Source organism: Pagrus pagrus, assembly GCF_965226575.1.
Source record: "Pagrus pagrus genome assembly, chromosome: 21".
Taxonomy (NCBI): Eukaryota; Metazoa; Chordata; class Actinopteri; order Spariformes; family Sparidae; genus Pagrus; species Pagrus pagrus.
This window is the reverse complement of record NC_140208.1, coordinates 2,146,198-2,160,745: the sequence shown is the minus strand read 5'-3', so window position 1 is coordinate 2,160,745 and position 14,548 is coordinate 2,146,198. Positions and strand designations below refer to the sequence as shown.

Below are 14,548 nucleotides of genomic sequence, written 5' to 3'. Positions count from 1 at the left end.
CTAGATTATCTTAAAATAATGCATAATTTGTTCCCCTGTTTGAAATAAAATGAAGCTAACTAACCTATACTGGATGTTTCCTGACCTTTAAACTACCAAATCAGTGCTTATTGGGCGACTCTCACACACGTAGCCCAGGTGAGATGTTTTCTTGGCGCTGCAAACCAACAATATTTTCCAGCCTCACAGCTCCTGCCAGCTACAGTGCTGCAATGATATGCAGTAAAAAAAATTTAATAAAAACTTAATTCTGGCTAAGCACCACACATCCAAAACCACACCACCCACATCCAGTCCAATCAAACCCGAACACTTAAGACTCAAACAAGCAAAACAGATCAAGTCAGCTTCCTCCCTGCATCGTGCAAGTTTTCACAGTCCCCGGAGATGTAAACCAGCCGCCCCCAGTCCACTTAAAAATCCAGAGGCTGCACTGGTATTTTTCCTGTGACAATAGATGCTCGCTGGGTGCCCAGCCCTGCTCTGCACTGCTCTACTCTAAACCCTACCGCTGTGCCGCTGCCTGGCATTGATGAAGTGTAATCCCCACTCAGGGAGTCGCAGGGCTATTTTTAGCCTTATCTATCAGACCGGAGTGAGGCCTCCTTTATTGGTCTTGTGGGCTACAGAGTCTTCCCTGCATTTCCCCTCCAGGCACAAGAAGGAGAGCCCTGCTCAACACTGTGCACACAGCATACCAAGCACGGCTGCACCATCACTGAAGAAATAAAGTATGATACGATCCCGATAACCTTCTCCCTGCAGAGTGACATGAAAGAGCGGAGTGGAAAGGAGGTTTTTCTTATCAATAAATGAGCTCAACATGCTTGGAGGCTTGTCTTATCTGACGACATGTACATGGCCGAACTAAAAGCGTTTCCAGCCTCATCTGGAAGTATGAAATATCTAAATCAATGCTGACTGCAAGAACCAATCAAAGCCCGTGAAACACTGATAAGCTGCTGGACAATCTTTTCTAGTTCTATTTCTGACACATATTTCTTCTTGTGTTTCTGGATATGTATCTTTATCTTTTCTCCCATCTCCTATTTTTCTCATTTTTATTTTTTACCCCGTCTTGTCCTGGATACCAGCTCGGTCTGCTCTCGTTTCCTCTGCCCCGTGGGGGGGCACCGTTATTCTCACAACTGCTCCTGTTCCACTTCCCATTGGCTTGTGCTCCACTTAGCTCCCTCAAGACGTTTGCAGTTCTTTTGTCTTTAACCTTGAGCCACTGCTGCATGTACACCTCAATCTCTCCATCTTTGTCTCTCTCTCTCACACAGACGCACGACAATGCAAACACATCTGCGCAAGCCACAAAAAGCGATGACAAAGGACGCACAGCAGAGGTGGACATTTAGGACCAATGAACCGGTGTCGGAGGGACAAAGATGTGTGGACATGGACGTCATCACAGAGGAACAATCAGAGGACATCTCATCTCTGATAAGCAAATCTTTAACATTTGAAAAAGATCTTCATTGAACACATTTATTTGGACACAAGATATTCGATGAGTCTCTGCAGGGAGACATTACTGCGGCCACTTTTGCCACAGAGCAACAAGCTAGCTTAAAGACATCAAGTTTAAGGTTTCTGGAGTGGCTCGGTGCAGACGTCAACAACACAAGAAACTTCCGAATATCTGTGTCTTCATCACAACACATCTGTTCTTGAGTTAAATTGAGGATATAAAAGCAGCGCCAAGTGTCGGGTCAGCTGGCCCTCTGCCTGGACTACTGGACGGACAGGAGGAATGAGAGAAGGACGAAGACAGAAAGAAAACAAGAGACGGTTGATGTACTCACTGGTGAGCGCCTTCTCGTAGCTTTTTCCCATGGCTATGAAGTTCCGCAAGCAGGGGTTGAACTGCTCCATGATGGACTGGAAAGGGAAGAAAACAGCACGTTGGGTTAGTCAAGAAGCAGGAAAGATACGGATACAAACACTGATATGAGCTCCAGTGACAGAGCGCCACTTTTTTACTGGGGCATGAACACACACACACACAGTCGAACACACAGCAGTCAGATGAGCCAACCAGGAGGAAGAGGAGTGCAGCAGGGATTCATTTCAAGCTGAAAACTGAAGGGATGAAACGCAGGGAAAACTATGAGAAAGAGAGAGAACAAGTGACTGTGGGGGGCGCCTGTGTATATATGTTGTGGTGTGTGTGGTTGTGGAGGGGTGGAGTTGAGGGGCTGTTTCCTCGCACCTCCCCTGCTGTCTTTATTAAAATAAAACCTGGTTTTGGCTGCAGACTCCCTCCACTCAGCAGCAGACCTGGACACAACACCATTTCCCTCCATCTCTCTAGCACGCACTGAACTCTAGCACACTGCTCCTGCTAATTGCTTTTTTTCCCTCTCTTTTTTTTTTTTTTTTAAAGTGGCAGTTCACCCAAATTATAAATACATTTTCTCATTATCTTGGGTGGCATCCAGCTATGGCATCATCAGATCTCAGAGACAGATATCTCAAAACCTGACAAATAAAATCAGAAGTAGGTGCAGCTAGAGGCAGGAGCGTTGTCTAGTAACAGACATATAAATCTCTATGTGATAATGTGGCACCGTAGCATCACCTTGGTCAGGTCAAAACATGCAACTGAAGTCAGCTGTGCTAAACAAGGTTTAACCATTAGGCGCTTGCAGATCATCGTGATGAAATCAGAGAGTGAGAGAGGAATAACTCAACCATTAACAGCGAGGAGGACGAAGAGCACATGGCGATCAGTGCAGATTTAGTCGAGCAACATCAAATGTGACTTTGCTTCTTGCGTGATTCAGTTCTGGGTGATCGGAGAATCAGGGAGAAAAGGCCAAAACTGAATGTAATTATTGATATCAGATATGACATGATCTCTCACGCTTTTATGACCGAGTATTGGTCAGCAAACGGGCGGTGGAGCGTGTCCACAGCAGAACACACAACAAGCAGAGGCCCGAGCCCTCGTTAACAAGTCGAGGAAAAGTCAAGAAGAAAAGTATAATGAGTTTTACTTTCTCTGTCTGTGTCTGCAGTGACTCAACCTCCCACTCAGTGCAAGCTGCCCTTTCACTTCTGCTGAATCTCCGGAAAAACCCAGCAATTTTCTCTTTGACTTTCTTTTATAACTTTGAAGTGGCAGGACTGTCAGAGAAGCAGCAATGGATGGAAGGAGAGAGAAGACAAAGGGAGCGAGGGGTGAGAAGGAGACGGGGGACGATCCAAGACAGAAGAACAGATGAGGGATTATACAGTGCAGTGACTAATACGCAGTTTTTCAATCATCAACATCAAAACTGTAAAATTTCGCAACAATATCGACTAATTCCCATGAAATTTTAGTGGCTTTGCACAACCTTCAACTCAAGTTGCTAAATAGCGAGCTCTAATGCATAGATTTATATCCTTAGACCCAAATTGACTGCTGCTGTTCATTGGAGCGATGCATCAACACGACTGCCATTTTGATATGGGGAAGCCAGACTCAAACTCACCTGAGAAACTTAAAGCAACACAAATGATCAATCAATCAAACTCGCTTGCTTGCCGGCTGTAGTCACCTACAAAACTACAAAATTTGCAAAGACGGCCGGTTGAATTTCACAGATCCACTTTCTGGTAAGACAAAGGTCAGTTAACGGGCAGAAAGGTATTTTGAGGCTGAAATATGTTAAACATACTTTACAGCCCAGGAGAACGTCAAAAGAAAGAAGACTGAAGGGGACAAAGAGAACAGAAGAGTGAGCATAAGGCGAGGGGGGAGGAGGGTACATTTAAGGTTCACAGACACATATTTTTGTGGCTGCTCGCTACGAGGGATGCCTGCTAATGCGCGTCAGCTGACGCACAACAGTCACCTTGGTACACAAACTTCACCATGACTTCAAAAAAGGAAAGTAAGAAGTAGGGCAGGACGACACAGGGGTGCAAGAAAAATAGGCCGACTGCCCAGTGAATGAGGAGCGAGAACTGCTCTAAGGTGCTCAAATGAGGTGGAAAAAAAGCTTAGTTTAAGAGTTAAAGAGGAGTTGGACATTGCAAAGGGCTGATGATAAATACATCAAAAGTGGAAATAGATTTTGATCGATGTGAGGCTTAAGATGATTTAAGGTGATTTCTGTATGGAAAACTAGCTGTACTTCGGATCAAAAGCAGCCTGCTGTGGACTCCCGGGGAAGATTTTTCTAACCTTGTCATATTCACGAACATGAAAAGAAGGAAAGAGGTTAGCGGTGTTTCTTTGTGCATTTCTGAGGACAAACAAAGCTATTTATACCCCAATTCCCTCTCGCCCCTCTCTCCCATCTCTGGGTATATTTTCTGTTACATAAGGTGTCGGCTGCTGAACAAACCCGAGTCGGTGGAAGTGCTCCAGCACCAGTAATTATCGCTGTGGATGTACCACTGCTCGGCGGGAAGAAAGGGACGATCAACAGAAGAATAAATATAGAAGATGGAGAGCTGCCCGGCTGTCATGTCTAAATCAACAGAGAGAGGACCGGGGGGATGTCTCTGTGCAGGGTGTGTGTGTGTGTGTGTGTGTGTGTGTGTGTGTGTGTGTGTGTGTGTGCACATGTGCTTGTGATTGCCTGTGACTGAGTGACTGAGTGATGAGGTGTGTTATGTAACCACTAGCGGACAGGTTAGGCCTCATGCGCCGCATTCTTTCACTGAGTTGGTGTGGTTGTTGTTAAAAACTGTCAGTGTGGTTACTGACAGGAAAAACACACACATGCAGATAACACAAGTTATGATCACACAAGTTGGAAGAAGTGCACACAGAAAACAAAAAGGGTTTTGTGAAAAAAAAAAATTGTCTAGTTCAGATTTAAATTTTTCACTTTTTTTTTTAATTAAACAAAAGAAGCATTTTGGGAAATATGCTTATTCACTTACTTGCAGAGAGTTAAGATGAGAAAACATCTAATTACACCCTGATGTCTGTTTGCTAAATATGAAGCTGAAGCCAGCTAGCTTAGCATAAAGACTGGAAAGAGAAAAACAGCTAGCCGGGCATTTCACAAAACTCAAGCTAACAAAATAACTAGTTCTCCATTGTTCAACTGAAATGTAAAAATGACAACTTGTTTCCGGGTGGGCTACGATCAGCTAGCCGCGCTAATGCAATCCAAAACAGGAGATAATAACTGTCGACAATTGAATGTGAATGTGTTTCTGCCACAAACATCTGCACGTTAGTACAACAGTTCATGGAAACTAAAACCTGGAAGGAAACACAAGCTTAGGAGATCTACAATATTTTAACTAGAATGGAAAAAATCCTATACTGAAAGCTTTTGTCGAGGGAACCAGGGCGATGCCAACTTCCGGGTTAGCCTTCAAAAATCCATCATCCCTACTGCACGGCATTACAGTTCGGGGCCAATTTAAAGTTCTTGACCCTTTTCAAAGTCGGTTCAGTCGGTCCTGCCCTTCACACACACAAATCATGTTACATGCTGTGAATAACGTCCAATGCCTAAACTCCTCTGATCAACACTGAAGCATGCTGGACCTGTCAATCACCATCAACGCTGCCCTGCACATGCCAATTGTGAATTCATGAGTTTTACCATCGTCACAACATGCTCATGAGGTTTAGGCTATAATTTAATAGGATCATTAACTTGGCCGGTCCTGGCTTAATCCACCCTCAATCAGCTGAGCTTGTTCCTTCTGCAACAGGGACTGAGGCTGATTAGCATTCCACTGAATGAAAGACCATATTTGAGTGCAGGGGAAATGAGAGGGATTACGGAGCAAACACTGCTTTTGTCTCACTTCGCCCGTGTGCTTCGGTCATGTGTTTTAATTGACTGGCTAATCACCTCCCCAATTATATGCCAAAACTCAATAACAATACAAGGATTGTCTTATCACGTTGCAGCGTTGGGGAAACGCTCTCATGAATGTGCTTCGTCTCTGATCAGCACCACTCAATGTTATCTGGAAACCAAATACCGGCATAATAACGAACGGTACATTATCTTCTACTTTGTTGAAACAGTCATGTAGATACAAACAGTGATAAAGCTACTCTGTTGACTGATCTCAGTAAGATTCTACCCACAGATGATGATACACCGTTTTTAATCAATCCATTATGCAGCCACAGTGTCACCAATGCAGCATTTTTTTAATGTCCTGGCTCCCTGACAGGAACAGACTAAATGCCACGGTGGAGCTAATCACTGAACACTTTGAAATCTACCATGAAGCGCATCACTGATCCCACTGGGGAGATAGAAATATTACACAAATAATTAGCTGACTCAAGACCAAAGTGGAGTTAACCTTTAGAGGAAATGTGTGACTACAAATCTCAGTAAAGATATAATGTGTTTTAATGATGAAGAATTTGTCTGGAGCACAATTTAAAGTCATTTAAAGACACCTTGAGGAAGAAAACACACCTTTCTAATCACCAGTTTAGTATTTTTTTTTTTTAAGTTTATATAACCAATCAGAAAATGCTAATAGGATTAGTCAGTTGACGGATTTCATTAATTCATTAAACGAGTCATTATCGAGCAAAAATAACAAATATTCTGTTACCAGCTACTGAAATGTGAGCATTTGCTGTTTTTCTCTGTTTATATAACCATATTATTTATCATCGGATGGACAAAACCAAGCAATCTGAGGATGTCACCATTTTTGTTACAAATATTGGACATTTCATAGTGTGTACAATTTATCAATTGGAAGAATAGTGAGCAGAATAACAGAACAGAACCTGAGCAGCAAAATAGCAACAGAAGCTCGTTCCTACTGCAGCCGTTCAGGTGCTGTGGTGGATTGGAGGCACGTGAACATCCACATGCCATCTCACACAGACAAACGCACACACACACACACACACACACACACACACACACACACACACACACACACACGGGAGCACAATCCATCTCACGCTGACATGTTGTTGGTCTGGCCAGCATCTGAAATATTTATTCTCACGAGAGAAAAGGAAACGAGTTTCTCTACCTCTCACCAAAAGGATGTTCCAGTTGATCGGTGAGGCAGATGTTCACCCTGGAAGCGTCCGAGTGCAACAAAAGTGTGTGTTTGAGAGAGTGTGTAGAGGCATAACTGTGGAATAAAATTCTGTTTGTGTCAGTAAATGTTTGTGTGTTCATCTGTGTGTGGTGTTGTTCACAGTGCACTGTGCTGGCAGGCAGGACTGGCTGCCATGTAGCATCAGTTTCTGCAGGGTAGATGAGGATTTGGGCCTCTGATTGTTTTTTTGTTCTTGTTTTTGAGGGGTTTCTTCAGCTTTGTCTGCGGAGGCAGCTTGTGACTTGACTGAACTTCTCTTTTGGGAAAAGAAAGTATTTTATCTTTTTGATTTTTATCCTTCTGATTTTCATCAGGTATGACACAGGAACAAGCCTTTACACCTAAACAACAAAGTATGGGTCCATCTAATGGTCGTTCAGCAAACCACAAGTTTGATCGTTCCAAATACGTACGAACATAATATAAGCGTTTTCTGATCTGCCAGCTTTATGGTTAAACTTGGTTACGGATAGGCAAATTAAACTACTTGTTTCTACTTGTTTCAGGAAAACAAGGTAGTCATGGTTAAAAGAAACCAACGTTGACCCTCTGAATGTGCCGGGGTCCTGATTGAAGTTTCACGTTTTGTGCAGAAGAAAACCACAAGTGGTTGCTTGTCATTCATCTTCATCATTAACAAAGTGGCATTTTTTTTTCCTGGTGAGGACATGTTGCAACTGTCATTCACTGATATCATGTCTACAGTCCAGATTTTTGAGTTTTGACTCCCAAACATTTATTCTGACTGTGATGTCTGACGAATTAGCTGTGAACACTGATTTGTTTCCTTTGAACCAGCCCAGACTCATCCTCTTTGAGCCTGAAGAGGGGATCAAACTCTTTCAAATCATGATGCTCAAGGCACAAGATACTCAAAAAGGAAAACGCTTGTTGGCCGAGACAATTGAGACATGAGGTGACGCAAGTCAGCCTTTGTCTCACAGAACTCCTAACTTCATTGCCTGAAAACATCTTTATCCTGCGAAAATGATCCTGTGGACTGTTATTGTACTCGCTCTTGTCTTGTCTTGAGGATCAACACACTACATTGCATGGCTATGAAAGACAGCAGATTTCCCACTGATACAGCTGAAATCCAGCAGCATTTCACTGCAAGTGCTGTCGTAGCTGTAACAGATGGCTAATGCAAGAAGAGGAAGATTGAATAGGTAGCAGCTAGCCCTCAACACCAAGGTTAATAGATCCATCAGAGCAACATGGCAGCACACGGACATCATGTCCCATGACAGATGAGTGATGTGGAACAGAGCCAGAGGTTATACAAGCTATTAATACTGGAACAAGACAGGCACTTCTCTCAAGTGTTTATGACGAGTTAAGGTGCAGTCAAACATACTGAAGAATAAAGAACACATATTACAAACATGTACTTTTGTGTAAATACTTGCAGCCAAGTAGCGCTTAAACAGCAATTTAAAAAAATACTTTAATGTGTACAAAATTAAATGAGTGCTTATGCATAATATATGGCCAAAGTGTGTGGACATCTGACTACCACACCTATATGAGCTTGTTCCCAGTCTAAAAACTATGGGCATTATTATAGAGTCGGACCTCCCTTTGAGGCTTTAACAGACACTCCTCTGGGAAAGCTTTCCACAAGATTTTGAGTGCGTCTGTGAAAATTTTGTACCCCGTCAGCCAAAAGAAAATTCATGAGGTCAGGCACTGATGCTGGATGAGAGGGCCTGGCTCACAATCGGCTTTCCATTTCCTCCTAAAGGTGTTCGCTGGGGTTGAGGTCAGGGCTGCGTTCCTCCACACCAAACTCGTCCAACCATGTCTGCATGGACCTCGCTTTGCGCATATGGGCACAGTAAAGCTGGAACAGCAAATGGCCTTTCTCAAACTGTTGCAACAAAGTTAAAAGTGCCTAATTGGCTAAAATCTGGCAAATCTTTGCATCCTTAAAGCAGGCACTGTGCGTTCCACTAAATAGCGTTCTCTTGGCACCCGCCAAACCCAAATTTGTCCATCAGACTGCCAGACGGAGAAGCGTGATTCATCACTCCAAAAGAAGATGTTTCCACTGCCCCAGGGTTCAGAAGCGGCGTGCGTAACACCACTCCAGCCAACGCTTGGCATTGCACACGATGAAGCTTGCGTGCAGCTGCTAGGCAATGGATACCAGTTTCATGAAGCTCCCCGCTAGTGTTGGGTTCATAGACAATGCTGTTGTCATCATCAACTACTGAGTCCTGTACCATCGACAGAAAATATTTTTTTTGCTGCTCAACGCACAAACGTCATGTCTCTGCTCTCAAGACGGTCTGCTATATTGGCGGCGGCAGCGTATCTTCTCTGTAGACTGCTGTCCGTGTGTTTCTCTTATTTTCTTTTTTAAGCTTAGCTTCCTCAGTAAAGCTAGCCAGCTAACTTTGTTTTCAAGCTTCAAGCAACAGACATGTCGGGCAGAGAGGGTGATCCTTTTAAAGAGGCAGGGGGGTGTATGTGTGTCTGTGATGATGTCATCGTCCACCACAATATGGCACTGTGTTCATCTGCTGATATTGCTTGCAGACGCAGTTTGGATGCTATAGTGAGTGATGCAATAGATGAACAGATAACAGGCACTTTTTAATTAGCACTCGTAGGCCCTGCAGTGAGTTTGTGTGCTCTACCGTTGCGTGGCTGAGCTGTTGTTGCTCCTAGACACCTCTATTTCACAAGAATAGCACTTAACAGTTGCCAGGGGCAGAGCTAGTAGGACAAAATGATAACTCCAGGCATCAAACAAAGTTCAACATGTAGACGAGAACATTTAGAAGCCCTCTTAAAGTACAATTAAAGCGATCTAGTGGCTGATTTGAGCGAACCTGATATCCAGGAGTTACCTCCCACGCAGGGAAGCACGTCACTGCAAAACACTTGAGAGAACAAAGCTAAGAAAACAGGCAGCGTTAAGAACATCATGACCTGGCTGGCTCTGCCACAATGGTGGAGAGGAGGCAGTCTGTGTGCATGCGTGTGTGTCAGTTGGCGGCAGGAGACGAGTGTGTGGGGTGAGTCAGAGCCTACATAAACAGCAGCAGGTTCATATCATGTTGGGGCGTAAATTACTGCAAAGCCGAGCCAACCATGTGGCACCATTAGAACCTGCTGCGCCACTCACTGCCAAACAGATTAACCAGCAAGAAGGGACCTGGCAACCCCAGCATGGAGGGAGGGCCAGACCAGGTGGAGTCTGAGACAGAATGAGATTTTCTTTATTTAAATAACTGAGTGCAAATAACTGGCTTCAAGCGATGAAGTCATGTCTACTGTCAGTATTTATAAAAATGGACACTGAAAATAACCTACAAGCTTTCTGCTATCAACAGTTTAATCATCATCCTACAATCAGTATGGAAAGCATGTTAAATGTCAGGTACAAGGAAGCACTGATTTGGTGATTTGCAAGTCAAAAGATTCAGTTGACGTCATCAAGTAAAAAAAATAAAAATGTTCCAGCTGGCTAGGTTCAACATTTCTGTGAACGAAATGAGAAAAACAGGTGCTAATTACACATCGAAATATAGTCACTGAAATCCTGTCAAACAGCAAATTGTTATTGCCTGAAGGCAATGTTCTTGATTTTGTATTTTAGTGATTCAGGGTTGATCCACACATTCAAGCCTTGGAGATGTAGTAATGACATCAGGTTTCCACTATCTTGAGACATGAAAAGTCTGCGCTGACATCATTGCTGCAGGGTTAAAGTTTTTCTCTTCTGTGGTCAAGAGAAGCATCTCTCATGATGATGTTTAATAAAGTATAGACACCTGCTTCATCAGTGGGTTTTAAGCCTGCATGCTGTTCACTCTTCCGTCTCTGCCTTAATTTGCCTATCACACACGGCTAAAACTAAGGTCACTTCCTCCTCTCGACACGGAGGACATAACGGCAGGAGGTGACATCATGTGAGATTCAGTCGTTCACGTGTAAACAGTCTCTAGAGAATCTCTCAAAGGGAAACTGAAAAAGAGTGAAACGCCATCAGCACAAAGTCAACAGTTTAAGTGTTGATAAGCAAAGTTGACTCCGCTGTTTAGACGTGTGTGAACCGGTCGGGATATCAAGGTTAACCAGATTAAACACACACACACACACACACACACACAGAAAAGGTCATTTACTCTAGGTGGTCGCCCTGGAAACGGTGAGCGCTCGTATGGTGCTGGAGAGTATTTGGCTACCACTCACAACTCAAGGTGACCCCTGTCATCAAGTTTTAGCGTGTGTGTGTGTCTGCGTGTGTGTGTCATCCCCTCTCCATAACCTGCCACCACACTCCCATTTCTCACCATGTTCAAGTGTCAGCTGGTGTATAAACACTCATCACTCACACGCGTACATACAGCGCAGGAGCAATTTGCCGACACTACATGACGTTTTCAATCAAACGGCACTAACAGCACTGGCAGCCTGATGTCCTGAACAAACACAAATACTCTGCTGACAGTAGTCCTGTAATGTATTTGATCTATCCACACCAGAGCTGAAAAGGTCTTTTGCCTTAATCTAGTTTATTATTGTATTCATAAATGTTTATTAAACTCTGTAATTGTCCAAATAACAACTTAATAATACAGTATATGGTTGGGTGCATCAGTTCGAACAGTATGTGTGTGTTCTTTGTTATCTTACACAGTAGCAGTTTAACAAAGTCGATTCGTTGGTTAAAGCCACATTCCTTCTGTTTTGTGCTGCTGTGTGCTTTATCACAAATGTCTGCTGATAAAGAGAGAGCTGTTTTTATTCTCATGAACCCTGACGGAAACTTTCCAAACAGCGCAAATTGATTAGACTGGAGGTTGCTGATGGCTTCACCTCGAGTGCATTAATCTTTTCTTCACGAACTTATTTATATATTATGTAACCCGAAGTATAAAAAGCTCTGTTTAAAGCATATGGCTTCAACAAAATGGAGGAGAAAAACCTTTCTGGGCTACACATGCTGCAAACTTAATGAAGCAGTCATGCAAAGTGAAAGCACAATTTATGTAAAAGTTTGAATAGATGTAATAATTCAGGTGTTTTTTACTGGCAGTCAGATTCGGCCGTTTCACCTCAGCCGCTCATTCTCAGCTTATTACTGAAGGCAGCTTGTTGCAGATGCCTCCAGGCAGCTTTGCCGCACAGCGACGGGTGCAGAGGAACCCATAAACATCCTCCATTTGTGAAGTCATCTAACAAAGCAAAGTCGGAGGGATATAGTTTACTTGTTCAGTATGAATGTATAAAATATTGAGTTCACATTAATAGTGTAGGATGAAGTAAAGCCGGGCCTCTGGCTGAAAGCTTGTGTTATTTATTGCAACAATAATGTTATGTTTTTATGTTTGGCTGTAAATTAAATGAGCCAGACCTCTGAAATAACAAGTAACAGATTGCAAATAAACCCGGCAGTAACAAGTTTTTGGTGCAGATCTGGGATCTCTTTGAGGATTTCTGTAAGACTGAACTAGGGCATATTTATACTTTTTATTTTCCTATGAACTGCTGCACATGCTGAGATGAAAATGAAACGGTTTCCTATGATACGTGTATTTTGATGTCTATCCCAAACAAGGCTTCAGTGCCATTCTTTGCCCTTCTTTCAATTAAGCAATACCCCCAGAACTGATGCTACAGCTAAATCTATGCTAACCTCTTCAGTTGCATAGCTTGAAGCCCGGTAAGACAAATTTGCAAGATATCACCTCGCAGACAAAACAAGTAGCTGTCCTTTTATGGTAATTAAATATGGCTGCCTGTTAATTTAGCCTAACATTTTGTTGTCAGTTAGTTATATTGCATTGGATCCATCTAAAATGTTATTGCAATATTATATTTTGATGTGCAGCAAACCCATTTCTCATTTTGGTTTCTTTCACTTTATACCTGCTTTTGATCTGCCTTGAACTGATGGACTATGCTGCTGTGCAGAGGATTTATAATCCCTCAAAACACTCAGTGGTGATTTCATGGGGTACACCTGTGCAATCTAGTGCAATCCAATACTGCCATAAAGTCTACTTTTATGATGCATATAATGTTCAGTTTGTGTTGACACTGTCATTGGGCGCCGCTCATTCATATAAATGGCAAAGACAAACACCTCAGTATCATCTAGTAAATTAAAACGCCATCTTTAACTATCGCCTCAGCAATAAACTAATAATTTGATTTACACTTTTTCCTTCTCTGATTTACAGATATATAGCGTTTTAGCTCCTCAGCAAGCACATGTTCATCAATATACCTCATTTACCATAAGCTGCATATACACCCAAACATACACATGCATAGATGCATTGTGCATCAAAATAAGAACCGGTAGAGAACATTATTGCCATTGTGGAAGAAGCCACTGGAGATCCCCACTGCGTTACAAACTGTATGTGGCAGCGATAAGCTGATGTATATACATAATGTCCATTAGTGTTTTGCTGCTGTTTCCCTGAAAATGGACATTATTTGCTTCTGCTCAGTCAGTGTGACAATCACCGCGCTAAAGCTGCACTGCTTCAACGCCCTCAGGAGATGGAAATTCAGTGCCTATCCGCTGTGTGTGTGCGAGAGAGAGAGAGTTTGTGTGCGTATGAATGTGTGAGAACTCAGCCAATTTCCCTTTCAGATGAGCTCTTATCTGCGTGCAGGCGCGCAGAGGCAGAGTCAGCGCCCCCTACTCCACAGACGCAGCTTTGGAAAGAGACGGGAGGGAGGGGGCACTTCCGCCACCATGTATGGAAGTGCAGGAATTCCCCCCCGTGACAGGGCAGCCCATCTTTATTCACCTCACGTTCATCTCATTCTACAGGAGAGCTGACGGCGTGGTGGGCGAGGAGAGAGCGAGGAGGTGAGAGAGGAAGTCTCCTCCGCCATCATGTGAACGAAGGTGATCATCGTCGTCATCGCCTCATTGTTACGCAACCGTTTCATCGTCACAACCCGTTTTTTCATTTACACACGTGCACATGAATGAGCACATGCTCGCGGGAACACGCACGTCGAGATGTTCATTCACAAATGTTACTGGCAAGGTCATTATTCAAAAATGAAAATGATAGGGAGCGATTTAATTTGGCAACATTTCCTGTGCAAAGACACGACATATGAAGGAGTATCTGCATGTATGTGACACCAGGATGTGTTGTACATCAAGCAGGGCTGTCTGTATGTCAATGTGGTGTGCACCATATTGCCTCTTAGGCCTTTCCCCCCGTTAATTTCAGTCTAATTAATCAGAAAAGAATAGCGGCTCCACATTTTTGTCTCCTCAGTCCGCTTTCATTTATTCTCTTCCATCCTCCGTCTCTCTTTGGAGATCCGTCCCAGTAACTTTCCTTTCATCCTCTGCCAACCTCCTTCTCCCTGACAGCCTCCACCTCTCATCCCAGATCTCCCTCCAGCTCATATTAGATAACTTACAGATGTGTTAAAGGCTGCTGACGTACTGCACACACGCAGCAGATGCCAACAGTTATGTTGTGCGACAGCTATGAAAGCTGTG

General features: G+C 43.3%; 1 protein-coding gene across 2 annotated transcripts in view; it reads right to left on the bottom strand.

Moving 5' to 3' along the window:
- baiap2b (BAR/IMD domain containing adaptor protein 2b) overlaps nucleotides 1-14,548 on the bottom strand; it is a 71,003-nt gene that overhangs the window by 48,987 nt on the left and 7,468 nt on the right. For both annotated transcript variants that reach the window (XM_084341684.1, XM_084341683.1), the window contains exon 2: nucleotides 1,812-1,887. In XM_084341684.1, coding sequence (XP_084197810.1) covers nucleotides 1,812-1,887 — 76 coding nt within the window. The remainder of the gene's footprint in view (nucleotides 1-1,811; nucleotides 1,888-14,548) is intronic.